The sequence below is a fragment of the Megascapheus bottae genome, chromosome 33 (assembly GCF_031878675.1).
Source record: "Megascapheus bottae isolate mThoBot1 chromosome 33, mThoBot2.hap1, whole genome shotgun sequence".
In the NCBI taxonomy this organism is placed as follows: domain Eukaryota; kingdom Metazoa; phylum Chordata; class Mammalia; order Rodentia; family Geomyidae; genus Megascapheus; species Megascapheus bottae.
The window spans coordinates 9,892,109-9,912,404 of record NC_143541.1 but is presented as its reverse complement, the minus strand read 5'-3'; the positions used below and the strand labels follow the sequence as shown (position 1 = coordinate 9,912,404).

General features: G+C 45.3%; 1 protein-coding gene across 1 annotated transcript; it reads right to left on the bottom strand.

Moving 5' to 3' along the window:
• Positions 1-13: 13 nt before the first annotated feature.
• Isy1 (ISY1 spliceosome associated protein) lies at positions 14-19,362 on the bottom strand. The gene is made up of 11 exons (XM_090323930.1): positions 19,194-19,362; positions 16,437-16,459; positions 15,120-15,171; positions 13,012-13,077; positions 12,399-12,441; positions 11,673-11,785; positions 8,708-8,825; positions 5,472-5,594; positions 4,738-4,865; positions 1,022-1,108; positions 14-663 (listed from the first exon to the last, which is right to left on the bottom strand). The coding sequence occupies exons 1-11, from the start codon at positions 19,194-19,196 to the stop codon at positions 556-558; spliced, it is 864 nt and encodes a 287-aa protein (XP_090180056.1). The 5' UTR covers positions 19,197-19,362; the 3' UTR covers positions 14-555.
• Positions 19,363-20,296: the final 934 nt, after the last annotated feature.

The window sequence follows — 20,296 nt, the reverse complement described above, 5'->3', positions numbered from 1 at the left end:
TGGCTCAGGTAGTAGAGCACTAGCTTTGAGCTGAAGAGCTCATGGACAGTACCCAGGCCCAGTGTTCAAGACCCACAATCAACCAAAAAAAAAAAAAAAAAAAAATGGCTCTCTACAGAGCAAATAATAAAAAAGTATCTAACTCAAAATCCTCCCTCCCCCACCAGGCACAGAGGGTAAAACAGATACCTCAAGTGGCTCTAGCTAATGGACAGTGAAACTGTTCCCAAGAAAAGACAGGAAAATTATGGTTTTAATGCTGCCACTATAGTTGGTTCTCCTACTCTCAAAGGCATAGAATAGCTGGCAGCCTGTTTTACATATTCCTTGATAAAACTAAATAGATGCGTGTGATAGCAAGGACATTTGTATAAAGTTGAGCCAGCCTGCGGGGAGATGAGGGGCGGAACCCTACCCTCAGACCATCTGATGAGGCAAGAAAAGGTGAGCGGATCCAGGTCTCGCAGCACCTGAGGCCTGCAGAGGCTGCTGGGGGAGGGGAAGTCACGGCCCCTCATGACCTCTTCCAGACTTCAGTGAGAACACCCACATGCCCTAATAACCCAGGAGCCTCTTGGCTTCTTCACTTTGAGCCTGAAGGGTCTCGCTGGCATACTTCTGAAGCAGTTCCATTTTCTTCCTTCGAACAAGTGCCTCCTCAATCTGTTGACACCAAAATAAAGGGTTCACTCCTCAGAAGGGCATCCAGCCCATGCCCAACCCAGCCAGGGTATTAGCAAGGCAGACTTTTACTACACTTACACCCAGAGTAGTCTGTGAGAACTAACCCATTCCCGCTGGGACCATTTGAACAAAAGTATATGTTTCTCAGTTCTATCTGAGCACTATCCTGCCTTTTGTGGATCCTATACCATTTCATGAGCACAATGACAAGTGCACGTGGTAAGGACTTAGGAAATCAATGGAACTGAAGGGCCCAGATTACCCAAAAGGCATCGAGAGCGTGACAGCCTCAGTCCTGGCCACCCCTCACCCCAGCAGCTCTCAGCTTTGCTCCTACCTCCTGCTGTGACGGCACAGGAACATGAGCGATGAACTTCTGCTGCCCGTCCTCCCCTCCCTTCTCCTGGATGCCTTCCTCATCAGACTACAGACAGACAAACACAAGGCCAGCATCAGGACACAGGTACATGAATGTGGACTTTTCTTTAAAACGTATCACTCAGAACATAGAGGGATGGGAATGGGACTTAGTGGTAGAGTGGTTGCCTAGGATGCATGAACCCCTGGGTTTGATTCCTCAATGCCACACACACACACAGAAAAAGCTGGAAGTGGAGCTGTAGCTCAGGTAGTAGAATGCTAGCCTTGAGAAAAAGAAGCTCAGGGGGATCAGGAGTGTGGCCTGGTGGTAGAGTGCTCGCCTAGCATGCACAAAGACCTAGGTTCAATTCCTCAGTACCACATACATAGAAAAAAGCTGGAAGTGGTACTGTGGCTCAAGTGGCAGAGCACTAGCCTTGAGTAAAAAGTGTCCAAGGACAGTGCCCAAGCCCTGAGTTCAAGCTCCAGGACTGACAAAAAAAAATGTACTACTATACTACCCATAATAGCCAGTTATTGCCCATGTATAGCCAGGCATCGGTGGATCACACCTGTAATTCCTGCTATACTGGAGGCTAAGACCTAAGGACTGTGATTTAAAATCAGCAAAACAGGGAAGTCCATGAAGCTCTTATCTCCAATTAATTACCAAAAAAGCCAGAAGTGAAGGTGCGGAACGTGCCCAAGCCTTCAGTTCCAGCCCCACGACCAGCACAAAACAAAACCAAAAGAGCTGCATGAAAAGCCTATTCTATCTGTTAAGATTAAACATAGTTTTGGAAATATCTCATTGCATATGAACAAAAGCTTTATAGCAAATCTATCTGCTAAAGTCCCAAACTGAACCTTGACAAACCATGCAAATCAGATCCAAGAGTATATACAGGGTGTTGTGGAAACAGAAACAAACTATGAGAAAGCACAGTTCATTACCTGACTTATGAAAAACTCCTGTGTATGTGTATGTGTGCGTGCGCGTAGGTGTATATACAAAAAAATGAGTGAACCCTCAAACCATCAGAGATAAGAGCAATCCTGGACAGGACTGCATCTGTGGATCAGTCAAGTCCTCTTTTCTCCTGGACACCGGTATGTGGATGTCCTGGACATCTGCCAGCAGGCGAGTCCTGGGCGTCTGAGTTCATATGGGCATGGGCTGTGTTTTCCTGGGCTTTTTTTTTCTTTTTTTTTGGGGGGGGGTGCGGGGGGGGTAGTCATAAGGCTTGAACTTGGCCTGGGCTCTGTCCCTGAGCTCTTCAGCTCATGGCTACCACCCTACTCTCAAGCCAAGCCCCATTTCCTGTTTTCTAGAGGTTAATTAGAGATAACTCTCAGGTCCTTTTGTGCCCAGGCTGGCTTTGAACCTTGATCCTCAGATCTCAGCCTCCTGAGTAGCTAGCATTACAGCTGTGAGCCACCGCATCTGGCTTCCTAGGCATTTCGATGTGGGTGTGTCTCCTGGACATTTGTATGAGGCTATGTCCTGGGTATTTCCATGTGGGTGTGTCCTATTTCACCTGGAAAAGAAAGCATTTCCATTGCTCTTATAGTAAAGGAAAGCCCTGCTTCATGGGACCTCTTCTTCCCTCCAGAGCACACAGCCCCTCTCCCTTGGGTTGCATATTCTGGTTCTGCTGCCTCCTGTCCTCATGCTTGCCAGCCTAGGACCAGGCCCCAGAGCAAGGCTGTCCTGGTAGAGACTAGGAAATCCACATGGACTCAAGTGGCTGCTATGCCCTTGGCTTATGTATGTACCTGGCTTATGGTGGCTACTGACCAAGCACTGCCCTCAGAATAAGCATGTATCCTAGGCCACACTGCCATGGTGCTTCAGATCTTCACTGATCTTCCTCAGGATCAGCTGGACAGGAGGGGAAACCTCCAGCCTGCTATATCCTGTGACACTAATGTACCTCTGCTGGCCTGATTCCCTACTAGTGAAGAGCCTCACACAGGACACAACCCCTCCTCCCTCCCAGCACCAGACTAGCTTCACGGGGGACCTATCCTGAACCCCTTCCTCTGCTCTGGACCTGCCCCTTTCTGTGACATGCTACCAGCAGACCGACTTCAATGGCAACAAACGGAGTTCATGCCTTCCATTTTTAGTTCATTCAGGGGGGCTAATCTCTCTCTCTCTCACTCGCTTTTTTTTTAACCAGTCCTGAGGTTTGAACTCAAGGCCTGGGAACTGTCCCTCAGTTTCTTTTGTTCAAGACTAGCACTCTACCAACTGAGCCACAATACTGTTGGGGACCGACTGTGGGGTCAATGACCTTGGACCTGACCTTGGACCTACACAACTGTATACACAAGGAAGTAACTCTTATCAGGATAACTTTAAGCAATGTCAATCAGCTCTTATCAGGATAACTTTAAGCAATGTCAATCAGTTCTTGTCAGGATGACTTTAAGCAATGTCAATCAGTTCTTGTCAGGATGACTTTAAGCAATGTTAATCCTTTCTTATTTATCCTATATGTGACTTGTTTACTATTTTGTATGAATGTAGCCTCTGGCAGTTCCCTAGTTTTAAGAAGAGTATTTAAGGTCGGAACTTAAAATAAACAGGACAGTCTTAGGCGGCAGTCTGGAGCTCACAGCTTTCTTGGACTGCTGACTTGGGCTGTAGACCTCCCGAACTCCATCTGTTTGTCTCTCTTTTAATTTTTCCTAGTCCTTGCCCCTATTTCAGGAATCCCAATCTGCGAACCCTGGTTTGCTGCCGGCTGGCCCCGGCACAATACCACTTCTAGCTTTTCTGTTTCTGGTATTGAGGAATTAAACCTAGGGCTTTGTGCGTGCTAGGCAAGTGTTCTACCACTAATAAATCTTCCCAGCCCTGGGAATGCGGAGGGGGGCACTAATCTTCTAAAGAAGAAAATCACCTCTGCCTGAAAGCACAGCTAGCAAGAGGCTCTAATGGCCATTCCTTTATGGAACCCTCCCTGTGGTCCTGAGGGGGTCGTGACAACATCCTGCAAGGGTATAAAGACCTAAAGGCTGTGGACATTACCCTCATTTTAGTTATTTTTGCCAGTCGGGGGCATGGGCACTGTCCTTGGACACTTTTTGCCCACTTGAGCCACAGCACCACTTCTGGCTTTTTCTGATTATGTGATACCGAGGAAATGAACCCAGGGCTTCATGCATGCTAGCCGAGCACTCTACCATTAGGCTATGCTCCTAGCCCTACTTTCTTTCTTTTTTAAAAAAATAATATTTTTATTGTAATTAACAGAAGGGTTACAGTTATATTCGCCAGAGAGAAGATGTATTATTTCATATACATTGACACCAATTCTCATGTTTTTGTCCCCATTTCCCTTCCCCCACTGGGCCTACTTTGTTTCCTCTTTTTTTTTTTTTTTTTTTTTTGGTCTGTCATGGACCTTGAACTCTCAGCCTGTGCACTGTCCCTCAGCTCTTCAGCTCAAGACTACTACCTTACCCCTCGATATGAGTGTCATAATTGGATATGAGTGTCATAGAATCTCATGCTTGGGATGGCTTTGAACCACTATCCTCACATCTCAGCCTCCTGAGTAGATAGGATTACAGGTGTGAGCCATGTACCGGCTACCCTCACTTTCTAAGCTGAGTTTCCTCCCTAGTATCCTTTGTGGCTTGGACCAGAGGGCAGTGAGTGCCAGACAGAACCCATGCCAGTACCTCTTCCTCAGTAACAGCATAAATGTTGATTTCCTCTTCTTCCTCCTCCTCCTCCTCCTCTTCCTTTTCACCTCTTGCCAGCCGAGCCTCTCTCTCTGCTTTCCATTTTTCCACCAGCTCAGCTCTGACTGAAGACAAGGAAAATGGAAGTCACTTATTCCAGTCTTCAAAAACCTTTCACCACCAGACTGGAAAAGGTCAAGATTTTCCCTCTGGAAAGAATCTGATTTTATCCTTAAGGAGGAAGAAGCTATGAGGAATATTCTAGTCCCCAAGTATCTCCAGCTGCTATAACACAGCTTTGTGGAACCGTCTAGGAGGAGCACCACACGCCCACAGCTTGGCCAGTGTCCCATGGACTCAGCACTAAAGTAGCCCTCACAGTATGTGTGCTTGTCCTAAAGGTGGCGCCCACTCACAGGAACCCTGCCTCGCTTCCCATCAATAATACTAGCAGTGTGTAGAGCACATCCCAAATGAGTAGCACGAAGGCCAGTGTGGAAGAAATCTGGGTGACCTCCTGGCTGGCAAGGACAGGCCAGCAACAGTTTTGCAGCCTCCCTGGCTACTGCTTCAGACCCAGTCTGGTTTTGACCTCCATGCCTGCCTTGCAGGTCAGACTACTGCCAGTACTCTGAAGACCTTCAGCAATAAAGGAAGTCCCTTCTGGCATAATGAACTAAAGACCCTGTCTTCAAAAGAAAACGTCAGTAATGAAATCCCCATGGACCTACGCTTCTTTTCATATTCTTGTTCCAAAGGCACAATAACACCATCATCTTCATCCAGGTAACCATAGTATTCAAAATCAATTGCCTTCATCAGCTCAGCACGTGTCTTTCTGGGAGGAGGAAGAGCTAAAACAAACAGAAGTAACTCAGCTAGATTCGCAGGTGCATCAAATCTTTGGACATACAAGACACTATGGTCATTTAACCGTATGATTGGAAGAATACCATGAAACAACCAACTGTAACACACATGAGAGAGCATAAGTTGGAGAAACCTCTTTGAAACTAGCGTTTTAGTTCAATTAGGACATTTAAAAGGAATCTTCAGGTTGAGAATATAGCTCAGTATTAGTAGAAGACATTGCCTTATGTACTCAAGGCCCTATGTTTGATCCTCAGCACTACAAAAACAAACAAATGGAACCTATCTTAATCTGGAAATGTAGTAAAATGTGTTAGCTAGCTCAAAGTCCTAGGTTCAATCCCTAGAATCATCCAAACACTTGTGCAGAAGAGAGAGAGAGAGAGAGAGAGAGAGAATGAAAGAGAGAGAGAGACAGAGACAGAGAGAGAGAGAGACCTTTTGAGTTCACAGCAAAGCTCCATGGATACAGATGTGCACTACAGCACTGTTTATGTAACAGTGAAAACCTAGGAATAATCTAGAACTATGTGACTCAGGATGTGTGAGGGATGAGATACTCTGCACCTGTACAACACAAGAAATGTCATTGTGTTAAAGGCCTACAAACATGAACAAAGGAAATAAGCAGGCAAAAAGGGAGAGACAGTCCAGACTATGAGTTATTGTCAGAACTTTTTTTTTTTTTTTTTTTTTTTTTTTTTTTTTTTTGCCAGTCCTGGGCTTGAGCTCAGGGCCTGAGCACTGTCCTTGGACTTTCTCAAGGCTAGAGCTCTACCACTTGAGCTTCAGCACCACTTCCGGCTTTTTTCTATGTATGTGGTACCAAGGAATCGAACCCGGGTCTTCATGCATGCTAGGCAAGCACTTTAACCACTAAGCCAAACTCCTGGCCCTATTGTCAGAACTTTTAAGCAATCCTTTCTCTTAGTTTCACAAGACAGGGAGGAATGTGGAATGAGGGAGCTAGCAATGAGAGGACCTTAACAAAGCTCCACTAAGACAGAGAATAAACCTATATGGAGGGAATTCTAGGGATGATAACCTGTGTTTGGCATTTTTTGCTTGCTTACTGATGGCTTTGGTATCTTGGTTTGTTTGTTTTTGTGCCCATATTACAGCTTGCACACAAGGCCTGGGTGCTGTCCCTGAGCTCTTCGACTCAATAGTATTCAACCACAGGAGTGCAGCTCCACCTTGGCTTTTTGGTGGTTAATTGGAGATAAGAGTCTCACAGACTTTCCCGCAGGGCTGACTTCAGATTTGGAATAGCTAGGATTACAGGAATAAGCCACTAAATGCTAACCACTAACTACTTTGGATCTCATGAGGAGATTAACACATTTCTCAGTCTTTTTCAGTGGAATTTATAGAGGTTAGTAATTAGAGACATACACGCATACTACCCTGGTTGGCTCAGAGCTTTGATTCTGCAGGGGAAGGTTTGCTAATGCAGTTACATGGCTGTGTTTTAGCTCAGATGAAACCCAGAGTTCAGCCTCCTGCGGTGGCTCATACCTATAATCCTAGCTACTCAGGAGGCTGAGATCTGAGGATGGCAGTTCAAAGCCAGCCTGGGCACTAAAGAATGTGAGATTCTTATCTCCAATTAATCACTAGAAAATGCGAAGTGGGGCTGTAGCTCCCTAAAGAATGAGAGACTCAGGGCTGGGAGTTTGGCCTAGTGGTGGAGTGCTTGCCTAGCATGCATGAAGACCCGGGTCGATTCCTCGGTACCACATACATACAAAAAAGCTGGAAGTGGTGCTGAGGCTCAAGTGGTAGAGCTCTAGCCTTGAGAAAGTCCAAGGACAGTGCTCAGACCCTGAGCTCAAGACCAGAACTGGCAAAAAAAAAAAAAAAGGAATGAGAGACTCTTATATCTAATTAATCACTAAATGTAAAGTGAGGCTGTGGCTCCAGGGGGTAGGGAAGTACCCTTGAGCTATAAAGCTCAGGGACAGCGCCCAGGTCCAAAGTTCAGGCCCCATGACCCACCAAAAAACAAACAAATAAAAAGCCCAGCAAAAGGCAAGCATATTTAATTTTGACTCAACCAAAATGTATTTCACTCAGTTCTGGGAAATGTGCTAAAATGCCAGGGTAAAAGGCAGTGAGTGTCCTGTTGCTGAGAGGACAAGATATAAGCAGATAATGGGACACTTGCCATAAGTAGAATACATAAAGAAAGCAACTTACAACAAAGGCAACATAGAGAAATATAATCTGGACTGAGCCATTCCTGAAGAAAACCTTCTCTGGGGTTTTCAGTGAGCCAATGAATTCATTTTTCTGCCTAAGTAAATTGAAGTGAGTCTTTTCACCTATATGGGTGAAACACACATGTGAATGCCTAGAAAGGTCTGGAAGGGAGCACATCAGACAATCAGTAATGGTCCCTAGTCACCTGTGGTGACCAACAAAGGCATGTGGGTGAGGTCCACACCAGCCAGGACCTAGAGCCAAAAAATGTCTCAAAAAACAAAAATCTTGGTGCCAGGAGTTTGGCCTAGTGGTTAAAGTGCTTGCCTAGCATGCATGAAGACCCCGGGTTTGATTCCTCGGTACCACATACATAGAAAAAAAGCCGGAAGTGGTGCTGAGGCTCAAGTGGTAGAGCTCTAGCCTTGAGAAAGTCCAAGGACAGTGCTCAGGCCCTGAGCTCAAGCCCAGGACTGGCAAAAAAAAAAAAAATCTTAGCCAGGGGTGATGGCTCCCGCCTGCAATCCTAGCTACCCAGAAGGCTGAGATCTGAGGATCACAGTTCAAAGCCAGCCCCGGCAATACAAACCCTACAAAGCAGTGAGATTCTTATCTCTAATTAATGACTAGAAAATGGGAAGCCAGCTGTGGCTCAAGTGGTAGAGCACTAACACTAGCCTTCAGAAAGCCCAAGAATAGGCCAGGAGTTTGGCTGGCCTAGTGATAGAATGCTTGTCTAGAATGCACAAAGACACAGGTTTGATTCCTTGGTACCACAAACACAGAAAAAAATTGGAAGTAGTCCTGTGCTTCAAGTGGTAGAGCTCCAGCTTTGAGAAAGCCCAAGACTGGCCAAAAAAGGAAAAAAAAGCTTTCCAAAATGTGAGTTACTTACGTTCCTTTTCAAACAGCTCTCTAACACCAGGCAAATCCTTTGCTGCTCCAAAGTACTTGTAACCTCGGTTTCCAGGGACTTCTTTCCCTTCATGATCCAGCATTTTAGGACCAACTTTCTTATTAGGAAAGAAAAAGAGAAAATGGAAAAGATCCACAAGCCTATTCCTATGCTTGCAAATATGTTTTGAGATGTTAAACACGAAAATATTTAATTACTCAAAAAATATTTATGTACCTTTTTATACCTTAAAAAGATATTCTGATGGGCCAGGAGTTTGGCCTAGTGGTAGAGAGCTTGCCTGGCATGCATGAAGACCTGGGTTCTATTCCTAGGTACCACATACATAGAAAAAAGCGGGAAGGCTCAAGTGGTAGAGCTCCTTGAGAAAGCCCAAGGACAGTGCTCAAACCCGGAGTTCAAGCCCCAGGACTGGTTTTATTTTTTTCTTTCTCTCTCTCTTTTTTTTTTGTTTTTGGTCATGGGCTTAAACTCAGGACCTCAGTGTCTTTTACTCAAAGCTAGTGCTCCACTACTTTGAGCCACAGCTGTACTTCCTTATACCTTAAAAACAATACAATACCAGGCATTGGTGGCTCATGCCTGTGATCCTAGCTACTCAGGAGGCTGGGATCCGAGGACTGTGGTTCAAAGCCAGCACCAGCACTGTGAGACTCTTATCTCCAATTAACCATCAGAAAATAGGATGTGGTACTGAAGAGGTTAGGGGCAATGCTCAGGCCCAGAGTTCAAGTCCCACAACCAGGAAAAAAAAAAAGGGGGGGAGAGTTTGGCATAGTGGTACAGTGCTTGCCTAGCACGCACTAAAATCAGCGTTCAATTCCTCAGTACCACATATACAGAAAAAGCTGGAAATGGTGTTACAGCTCAAGTGGTAGAACTATAGCCCTGAGAAAGCTCAAAGATAGTGCTCAGGCCCTGAGTTTAGGCCCCAGGACTGGCCAAAAAAAAAAAAAAAAATACGATAAGTGGCACTGTGGCTCAAGTGGTAGAGCATTAGCCTTAAGCACAATGAGACTCAGGGACAGCACGGAGGCCCTGAGTTCAAACTGAATGACTGATAAAATAATATTAATAAAATTATCTAACTGCAGGAGGATTTAAGTGAATTATGGTATAAACTAATAGGATTATTAACTTCATACTTATAAATGTCCATTCTTGCAGGTACCAGTGAGTGGCTCAAGCATATTATTGAAGATACTAAGGAAGCTGAGATGAGAAGTTCTCAGTTCAAACTCAGCCCAAGCAGAGGAATCTAAGAAATTAACCAGCTAAATGCTGGAAGCGAAGATGTGGCTCAAGTGTCAGAACTCAGCCTCTACTGAAAAATCTAAGCAACAGGACCTGTGTAGAATGCTTTCCCAATATGCAGGAAGCCCTAGATTCAATTCCTCAGTACACACATACACTGTGCTCAAGTGGTAGAGCACCAGCCCTAGAGAAAAAGCCCAAGGACAGTGCCCAGGACCTGATTTCAAGCCCAGGACTGGCCAAAATAAATAAATAAAAAATTAAAAAGCTCCCTTGGTTATCTCATATTGTTACACTATCTCACTTTGTTACCTGATATATTGGATATATTTGTATTTGGTTATCTGAAATTGGATAGGGTACGGGGGAAAACAAGATGAGGGGTGGGGGAGGGGGAATGGGAAATGGGAACCATGACATGTAAAAGGGTATCATTGTGCGGGAATTAAGGCACCATTTATCTGGCAAATATCATGTAACCCTTCTATTAATTACAATAAAAACTATATTAAAAAAAATTTTAAATGCTAAGCAACAGGGCAAGGCCATGAGTTCAACTAGTACTGGCAGATATACACACACAAAAGGGAGCTCTTATTAAATTCTTATGTTGAGTTAGTAAAACATTTGTGAGTCAGTGGCCCTGGAGTTTGGCCTAGTGGTAGAGTGCTTGCCTAACATGCACAAAGACCCGGGTTCAATTCCTCGGTACCACATACACAGAAAAAGACAGAAGTGGTGAAGTGGTTCAAGTAGTAGAGCTCTAGCCTTGAGAAAGCCCAAGGACAGCGCCCAGGCCTAAGCTCAAACCCCAGGACTAGCACAAAAAAAAACAACCAACATTTGTGAATCAGGCACCCATGCCCCATGCCTGCAGTCCTCATTAGTTAGGAGGCTGAGATCTGAGAATCAGTTTGAAGCCAGTCCAGGCAGGAAGGTCTATGTGACTCTTAGCTGCAATTAACACTAAAAATCTAGAAATGGAGCTGTGGCTCAAGTGGTAGAGCACTAGCCTTGAGCACAAAAGCTCAATGACAGTGCCCAGGCCTTGAGTTCAAACTCCAGGATTACCATTAAATACTGTGTGTATGTGGGAATGAGTACGTGTGTGTGTGTGTGCGCGCGCGCGCTCATGCAGTGAACTGACAAAAGACTACCATCACAAACTACCTAAATGATAACCAATAGAAGACAAATGAAATAGACTGAAAAGAAGTTAAACCTCTGTCAAAAGCCGGACGTGGTGGTTCACGCCTGTAATCCTAACTACTCACACACAGGTATGTATGGATGTGCATATTTTCCTGTATTGGCACTTTAACTGAGGACTGCTCGTGGCTAGTTTGCTTACAGATGGTACTTTACCACTTGAACCACCCCCCTCCAGTTCCTGTTTTTGCTAAGATAAGGGTCTTGATGATCTGTCGACCAAGGCTGACTTCAAACTAAGATCCTCAGATCTCAGCCTCCTTTGTAAACCCTCCCCCCTCACGGTGCCTTCTCAGATCTTTTTGCTTGTGTTTTGCATACATGTCCTGCTCATGGGCAACAGAGGCTTGCCATTCCTACGGCTATGGGGTGGCTTTGGCTCCCTCTGTGGGAAGCTCTGCAGGTCATGCAGAGCTGGGTGAATCTGCCACACACACAGCAGCTAGCTAGCCCCAAAGGACTAGAACGGTGGCCTACTTACTCCGTAATCAGGGCCGCCAAGCTCCTTTATCCGCACTTCCCAGTGTCCTTTTTCTCTCAGCAGTTTATTAATTTCATCATTCAGGTCTCGAATTCGGAATTCACCTAAACCAGCTACAAGGTGAAAAATGTTACCACCGTTTCTTCAAAATGATTATTGACACCCTAACACACTTTTACTCTCCTGTCTTCAAAAGGAAGGTTGACAGCCCTCCCCAGTAGCCGGGCACAGTGGCTCACACCTGTCATCCTCGCTACTCAGGAGGCTGAGATCTAAGGATCGTGGTTCAAAGCCAGCCAAGGCCCAAAAGTCTGTGAAACAATTATCTCCAATTAACCACCAGAAAACTGGAAGTATATCTATGGCTCTAGTGGTAGTGCAGTAGGCCTTGAGCTGAAGAGCTCAGAGTTCAAGTCCCACAACCTACTGAAAAAAGAAAATAAATAAATGCTTAAATGCCTGTAAGAAGCTACTCAAGAGGCTGAGATTTAAGGATCAAGGTTCAAAGCCAGCTCAGGCACAAAAGGACCTGAGACTCTTATCTCCTCTAGAAGACTGGGAATTAACCTCTAGAAAACTGCAAAGTGGGGCTTGGCTCAAGGGTAGGGCAGTAGCCTTGAGCTGAAGAGCTCAGGGACAGCGCCCTGTCCACAATTCAAGTCCCAGGACTGAACGTCCCCCCCCCAAAAAAAAAAAAAATCACATTAGAAAGACAAGTTAGCTTACCATTCTGAATCTGAGCTACTTTTTTTGAGATCTCTCCAATGATCTATGAAAAAAATAAACAGGAGTTAATTTTCAAGACTTTATGTCTGAAAGTACAAGAAAACTGTAATTCAAAACATAGGAGGTATCAATTTTCCAGAATATACCTACTACCTGATGAGTGTAACTCTCATCCATCCATACATTATCCCTCCCCCACCAAAAAAATAGTAATAATTAAGCCCAACACAGTGCCTCGCCCCTATAATCCTAGATACTCAGAAGGCTGAGTTCTGAGGATCCCGGTTCAAAGCCAGCCTGGTCACTGAAGTCTGTGAGACACTTAACCTCCAATTAACCTCTAGAAAACCAGAAGGGGCGCTGTGGCTCAAGTGGTAGGGTGGTAGCCTTGAGCTGAAGAGCTCAGGGACAACGCTCAGGCCCTGGGGTAGGGTGGTAGCCTTGAGGTGAAAAGCTCAGAGACAACACCCAGGCCCAGATTTCATGTTCCACTACTGAAAAAAAAAAAAAACAAATTCTTAAAGAGTTCTGATGTAGGTAAGAGCCATTTATATATAAAAAAGCAACCACATGCTTGTTATTTCTATCGAGGTCAGATTTACCCAGAATATACCTGTCTTCTCCACTTCTCCGCTTTGGGCAACTCTGTACATTCTGAAGCTAGGAAAGGTCTTCTCTCCTAAGAAACATATTATTACATGTTTCCATTAAACTAGTTACATTCCATTCCACATGACCCTCAGCCACACAAACATTCACTGCAATCAATGCATCTAATACAGTGAAACAGTAAAAACTAATATCAAATGATTAGATAGCACTGGCCCACATCTGTAATTCAGGAGGCTGAGATGTAAAGATCAAGGTTTGAAGCCAGCCAAGCCAAGAAAGTCTGTGTGACTCTTATCTTCATAAATTAGCTACCAAACAGCCGGAAGTGAAACTTTGACTTGAGTAGAAAAGCTAAGGGGCGGGGCTGGGAGTTTGGCCTAGCGGTAGAGTGCTTGCCTAGCAAGCAGGAAGACCCAGGTTCAATTCCTTGGTACCACATATATAGCAAAAAGCCAGAAGTGGTGCTGTGGCTCAAGTGGTAGAGCCCTATACTTGAGAAAATCCAGGGACAGTGCTCAGGCCCTGAGCTCATGCCCAGGACTGGCAAAAAAAAACACCAAAAACTCAGGGGCAGGATTCAGGCCCTGAGTTCAAGTCCCAGTAGGGGGGAAAAAAAAGGCTAGGGCTTGGAGCATATCTTAGTAGTAGAGTGCTACCTTACCACACATGAAGACCTGGATTTGATACCTTGGTACCATATACACAGAAAAAGCCCCAAGTGGCACTGTGGCTCAAGTGGCAAGGAGTTAGACTTGAGCTAAGTTTCCAAGGACAGAGCCCAGGCCCTGAGTTCAAGCCCTAGGACTAGCAAAAACAAAAACAAAAAAAGCTACATAAGTCATATTTTATGCATTTCATGGCATATTTGTATTGCCTTAAGAAATTATAGGACCCAGGTCAGGGGCATGGCCTAGTGGTAGAGAGTGCTCGCTTTGCATCCATGCATGAAGCCCTGGGTTCAATTCCTTGGCACCACATACATAGAAAAAAACAGAAGCTGTTCTGTGGCTCAAATGTTAAGAGAACTAGCCTTAAGAAAGCTCAAAGACTGTGCCATGGCCCTGAGTTCAAGCCCTAGGACTGGCCCAAAATTAAAAAAAAAAAAAATATATATATATATATATATGTGTGTATGTGTGTGTGTTTAAAATAAACATAAAAATATGGAACATATACATATATGTGTGTTTATACGTATAAGAAATCTTTAAAGATCAAAGTGTCTATCGCAGCTGGACATTGGTGGCTCAGATCTGTAATCCTGACTACTCAGGAGGCTGAGATCTAAGTACTATTGTTTGAAACCAGCCTGGGCAGGAAAATTCAATGAAACTCTTAGCTCCAATTAACCACAAGAACTATGGCTCAAATGGTAGAGTGCTAGCTAGCCTTGAACAAAAGCGCTCAGAGACTGGACTGGGAATGTGGCTAGTGGTAGAGCGCTTGCTTACCATGCATGAAGCCATGGGTTTAATTCCTTAGTATTACATAAATAGAAAAAGCTAGTGGTGCTCTGGTTCAAGTGGTAGAGTGCTAGCCTTGAGCAAAAGCAGCTAAGGTACAGTGCCCAGGCCCTGAAATTAAGCACCAGGACCAGCAAAAAAAAAAGCTCATAGACAGTGCTCACGCCCCAATACCAGTTTACAGACATATACACACAAAACGCATGCACACACTACTAGAAAAAAATGTGACAGAGAAAAAGAGCACATAGCATAGACATGCCATGGGAAGGCAATCAAATCAGTCATCTTCATTACAGAACTTGGCCTTGGAATACTTGTGAGAATTGGATGGCTTTCTGATTAGTGTGCCTTCTTTATATTACTTGTAAAGTTACAAGGGCAATGATTTAGTGCCCAAAGCAATAAGAAAAATACCTAAAAATCGGATATTATCCTTAATCTTACTGAGTCTCCATGAATTTCATCTGGTCTTACACTCCACTCATTTCTTATGATTCAAAATAGGATAATCACACCACCCCAGCATTCTCCTATTTTAAGAGTTTCATACTTACAGATAAGATTTGGATTGCAAGCTCTACCTAAGAGGTTTCACTACATTTCTCTTGATACTTAACAATTTATGAGGAAGATTTACACCAACCTTCACTTTTCCCTCTTCCAGCTGGGCTTGGCGAAATCTTGCTAAGGCCGTCCTACCAGGGACATAAAAGACTTCATTAGATTCTGTTCACAGATTTATTTAGGTTTTTTTTCAATTGGTCAAACTGTGGGCCTAGGTGTTATCCATGAGCCCTTCAACTCAAGGATATTGCCCTATCCTTGAGCCACTGCGCCACTTCAGTCCACGGATTCCTTTTTTTTTTTTTTGTGGGTCTCGGGGCCTGGGTGCCATCTCTGAGCTTTGAATATCAATCCTCAGATCTCAGCCTCCTGAGTAGCTAGGATTACAGGTGTGAACTACCACACCTGGCTCTGTTCACAGATTTCTTAGCACACAAGTTCTTGATAGAGTACATCAATTTACAACCTTTTTTTTTTTTTTTTTTTTTGCCTGTCCTAGGGCTTGAACTCAGGGTCTGAGCACTGTCCCTGGGCTTTCCCAGGGCTAGCATTTTTTTACTTGAGCCACAGAACTACTTTCAGCTTTGTGTGTATAGTATCGAAGACTCGAACCCAGGGCTTTGTGCATGCTAGGCAAGCACTCTTACCACTAGACCACACTCCCAGCCAATATATAACCATTCTTAAGATCATTTATATAAATGGCAGAAATGAGGGGGTGATACGTGTGGTTCAGGTGGAGGGTACCTGCCAATGAGCAAAAGCATCAGAAACCAATTTACAGTCCCCACCTCAGATAAAGAAGAAAAAGAATGGTAGAAACTAGAGTAGACTAGGTGTTGGTTTTTCATGCCTACAATCCTAGCTACTCAGGAGGGTGAGATTGAGAGCCACAGTTCAAATCAACCTTAATTCTGACTCTTATTTCCAATTAATAAACAAACAAACGAAAAACAAAAAGCAGAAGTATGGCTCAAGTGGTGAAGCATCAGCTATCTATTTATATTGCATGCTAGACCTATGGAAACTATAGATCAGAGTACTGTGGTAAGAAATATATCCAAATGTTAAAAATTATGGGTCAGGAGTGTGGCCTACTGGTACAGTACTTGCCTAGCATGGACGAAGCTCTGAGTTCAATTCCCTGGTACCACATACACAGACAAAGCCAGAAGTGGTGCTGTAGCTCAAGCAGTAAAGTGCTTGCTTTGAGGAAGCAAAAGGACAGTGCCCAGGCCCTGAGTGCAAGCCTCAGGACTGGCAAAAAGAAAAAAAAAAAAAAAAAAAAGGAAAGAAAGAGAAAGAAAAGGAAAGAAAATTATCACAGGGCTGGGAATGTGGCTTCAGTGCCCCCCCAAAAATTTTTTTTAACCAGAAAAAAAAGTGTGATACTTACATGGCCTTTTCTGCATTTCGAGCCTAGAACAAGAGGGAAAGGAAGAAAAATGCCCATGTTTAGAACACTTTTTCTTTTTTTCACCATTTACTTTTTGTTTATGGGGCAGGATCTTGTTTTATACTCCAGGATGGTCTAGATAATCCTCCTTCATTTTCCCAAGACCTGAGGTCAGATCTATGAAATATTAATGCCTGGCTCCATTTACTTTTTAGTGAAAAGTTTCACCAGGAGAATGAGTGTGAAGTTTTTCAAACAGAATGCCTGAAGTCCTATATGAATAACAATAACCAAAAGAAAAATGTGTCCAGGCAGATGTTGGTGGAACACACCTGTAATCTGAGAACAGAGGATCATGGTTTGATGTCGGCCCATAGAGAACAGTCCATTCCCAAAATAACTAGCAAGAAGCTGGTTAGAAATATGTCTCAAGTGGTAGAGCACCAGCCAAGCGAGCAATCCAAATGGACACAAGGCCCTGAGTTAGAATCATGTTTAACTCCAAACCCTTATGACATAAACTGATCCTCCTTCTACTTCAATTCTTTACTCTTCTACTGCTCTCTCTACCTAGGGTCCTGCTATCTCCCACTCTTTCAATTTTACCAATATCATCACCACCACCCATAGAAGTTCTGCACCCTTCTTCCCAACTACGTTGGAAGCCTCTGTCTAGATTATACTTACATGCACCTTACCACCCAATATCACAAGTCTGTTATCTGCAAGTGGAATTGGGGGGGGTGGGGGGGAGAACCCCAAGGCTGGCTTTTGCAAAGTGACTTTTATTTAAGTGCTATCACACTAGTGTAAAGTCAGTTATTGCTGAAACACAAATCATGTTTTCTAAATTGGGTTATAGGATATAGAAGAATTCTTGCAAAATCAGGAACTTAACTTTTCTAGGAAGAAAGAAACAACAGGGCTTCTTCACACCTTCACTGAAAAGTGGTCTCACTATACGTGCTTCCCCATCTTTACACTAGAGATCACATTTCTTTTTTTTTTTTTTGCCAGTCCTAGGCTGGAGCTCAGGGCCTGAGCACTGTCCTTGGACTTTCTCAAGGCTAGAGCTCTACCACTTGAGCCTCAGCTTTTTTCTATGTATGTGGTACTGAGGAATTGAACCCGGGTCTCTGTGCATGCTAGGCAAGCCCTCTACCATTAGGCTAAACTCCCAGCCGAGATCACATTTCTTATCTCATATAAATGTGATAATTTAATTAAATAAATATACCTAAAAATGTCAGGTATGGCCAAGAGTTTGGCCTAGTGGTAGAGTGCTTGTGCCAAGACGGAGGTTCAATTCCTCAGTACTACATACACAGAAAAGGTCAGAAGTGGTGCTGTGGCTCAAGTAGTAGAGTGTTAGCCTTGAGAAAGCCCAGGGACAGAGCTCAGGCCCTGAGTTCAAGCCCCAGGACTGGAAAGAAAAAAAAAAAAAAAAGTCAGGTACATAGTTGTTTATATACAGCAAAAAGTTCAATTTTAATCTCCTTTCAAAGTCTCCCTTTCAGGCTGGGAGTGTGGCCTAGTGGTAAGAGTGCTTTCCTAGCATACACAAAGCCCTGGGTTCGCTTCCTTGATAACACATACACAGAAAAGGCCGGAGACGGTGTTGTGGCTCAACTGGTAGAACACTGGCCTTGTGAAAGCCCAAATACAGTGCCCAGGCCTGGAGTTCAAGCCCCAAGACTGGAAACAACAAAAAAAAAATTTCTCCCTTTCAATCAATACAGAAAGGCCCTTGACAAGATGCTGAGCAGATAAACAAACATGGTGGTAGTTAGCATATATCCTACAGAGAGGTCCACTTCTACTCACTGGTTTCTCTCCTTGTTCAGATCTTGTGCTCAACAGCCTACTGTGCTTTCTATAAGCCAGCATGGTATCATGTGCTTAGTTTTTATGTTAATTATTTTTATTTAACAGATGAATTTGTCTGTACTTACAGGTCTGCACATACCATAAGTAAATAAATGTATTAGTAGTTTTCTTCTACTTGGTTTGGGAAACAAGCATCCGGATAGTTGAGTAAAGCTATGTAAGCATGCGAACAATTTCTGTGTTTTGCACACATGTAAAGTTGTGTTTCATAAGTATTTATCAACAAGCCCTTGATTTGAAATCCCTAGCGCATCTGATCATACAATATTTATTAAAACAGAAAGTCCTCTTTTTTGTGTGTGGGGGGGTCATGGGGCTTGAATTCGTCCCGGGTGCTTCCCTGAGCTCTTCAGCTCAAGCCCACCGTCCCTTTTTCCGTCCCGCTTTCTCGGGGTTAACTGGAGATAAGAGTCTCGGGTTCTTTTGTGCCTGGGCTGTTTTTGGACCTCGATCCTCAGCTCTCAGCCTCCTGAGTAGCTAGGATGGCACCAGGCTGAAAAGTCCTTTACTTGTGAGACATTCTTCCAGGGGCTTCATTTAAGGAAAGCACAGCAATCAAGCTCTTTCGACCTAAAACTACCTACATTCTCGTTTTCGTACAAGTCCTAACCTGCCTTTGGAACAAAGGACGCCACCCTGCAAACCAAGGAGGGCTTCTCCTCTACGCCGCCGTCCAGATTACAGGAGGCGATGCTGTGCCGTCGACTCACACCACCCGTCGGGAACGGCGGGCACCCGGAGGCCTCCAGACACGGCCGCCCCGTCCACTCCCGCAGGACGAGGCCAGAGCGCGGCCGTGGGGTGGGCAGGGGCCGCGCTGAGGGACTGCAGACCCGAGCAGATGCTCGCTCCCCTTCCCGGCCCACTCACCATGGCGGAGAAGCTGCTGCGCGGGCCGCGGGGCCGCAGGACCGCAGGACCCGGCGCACGGGGCTTCTCACAAAGTAGCCTCTCCCGGAATCGGAAAGAGCGGAGGACGGGTGTTTCCGGCGGAAGGCTGAACGGACGGGACCGGAAGTGATGGGTTTCCGGGGGAAGGATAAACGGACGGGACCGGAAGCAAGGCTCGTGACCCGAAGGCGAGATCGCAGGCAGGGAGGAGAAAGGGCGGCGTGGGCCACCTACGTGACGGGAGGGGTGGCGTGCCGAGCTCGGTCTTGTTCTCGCGGGAACAAGCGCTTCTCGCGGGAGTTGGCGGCAGCCGCGGTCGCCAGCCCCGCCTTCCAGCTTGAGGAGGAGCTGGGGCGGGGCCTCTCCGCGCTCGCCCCACCCCTGTTCCCCCCGGGAGCCAATCAGAGCGGGAGTCCTCAGCTGGGGGCTTCAGAACCTAAGCTTGAGGCCATTTCGGCAGCAGGAAGGACTAACGCTGATACCTGGGAGTGGAGTAACGGCAGTGCGCAGCGACTGACAAGGTCTGCTGCCATCACGGCCCTGCTAGCCAAGGTTACAGACAGGAGCTGCGAAGGTGTTCGAGTCCCAATCCTGGCGTTCATCCAGTGAGAAAGGGCCCTGTCCAGGCAGGCTCTGAACCGTGATCCCCCAGTCCAGCCTCCCAGCACCCCCATAACCAACACCAGCAACAAGCTCCGAGAGGGGGCTTGAGCTCAGGGCCGAGCGCTGTCCTTGGACTTTCTCAAGGCCAGAGCCCTACCACTTGAGCCTCAGCACCACTTCCAGTTTTCTGGTGGTCAATTGAAGTCTCATGAAATTTCCTGCCTGGGCTGGCTTTGAATTGTGATCCTCTCTAGTTAGGATTACCGGCGTGTGACACCAACACCCAGTCTTTTTTTCTTTTCCAGACCTGGGGCTTGAGCTCAGGGCCTGAGCGCTGTCCTTGGACTTTCCTCAAGGCTTGAGCCTCGGCACCACTTACGGCTTTTTTCTATGTATGAGGTATCGAGGAATCGAACCCGGGTCTTCGTGCATGCTAGGCAAACACTCTACCATTAGGCCAAACTCCTGGCCCAGAAGGG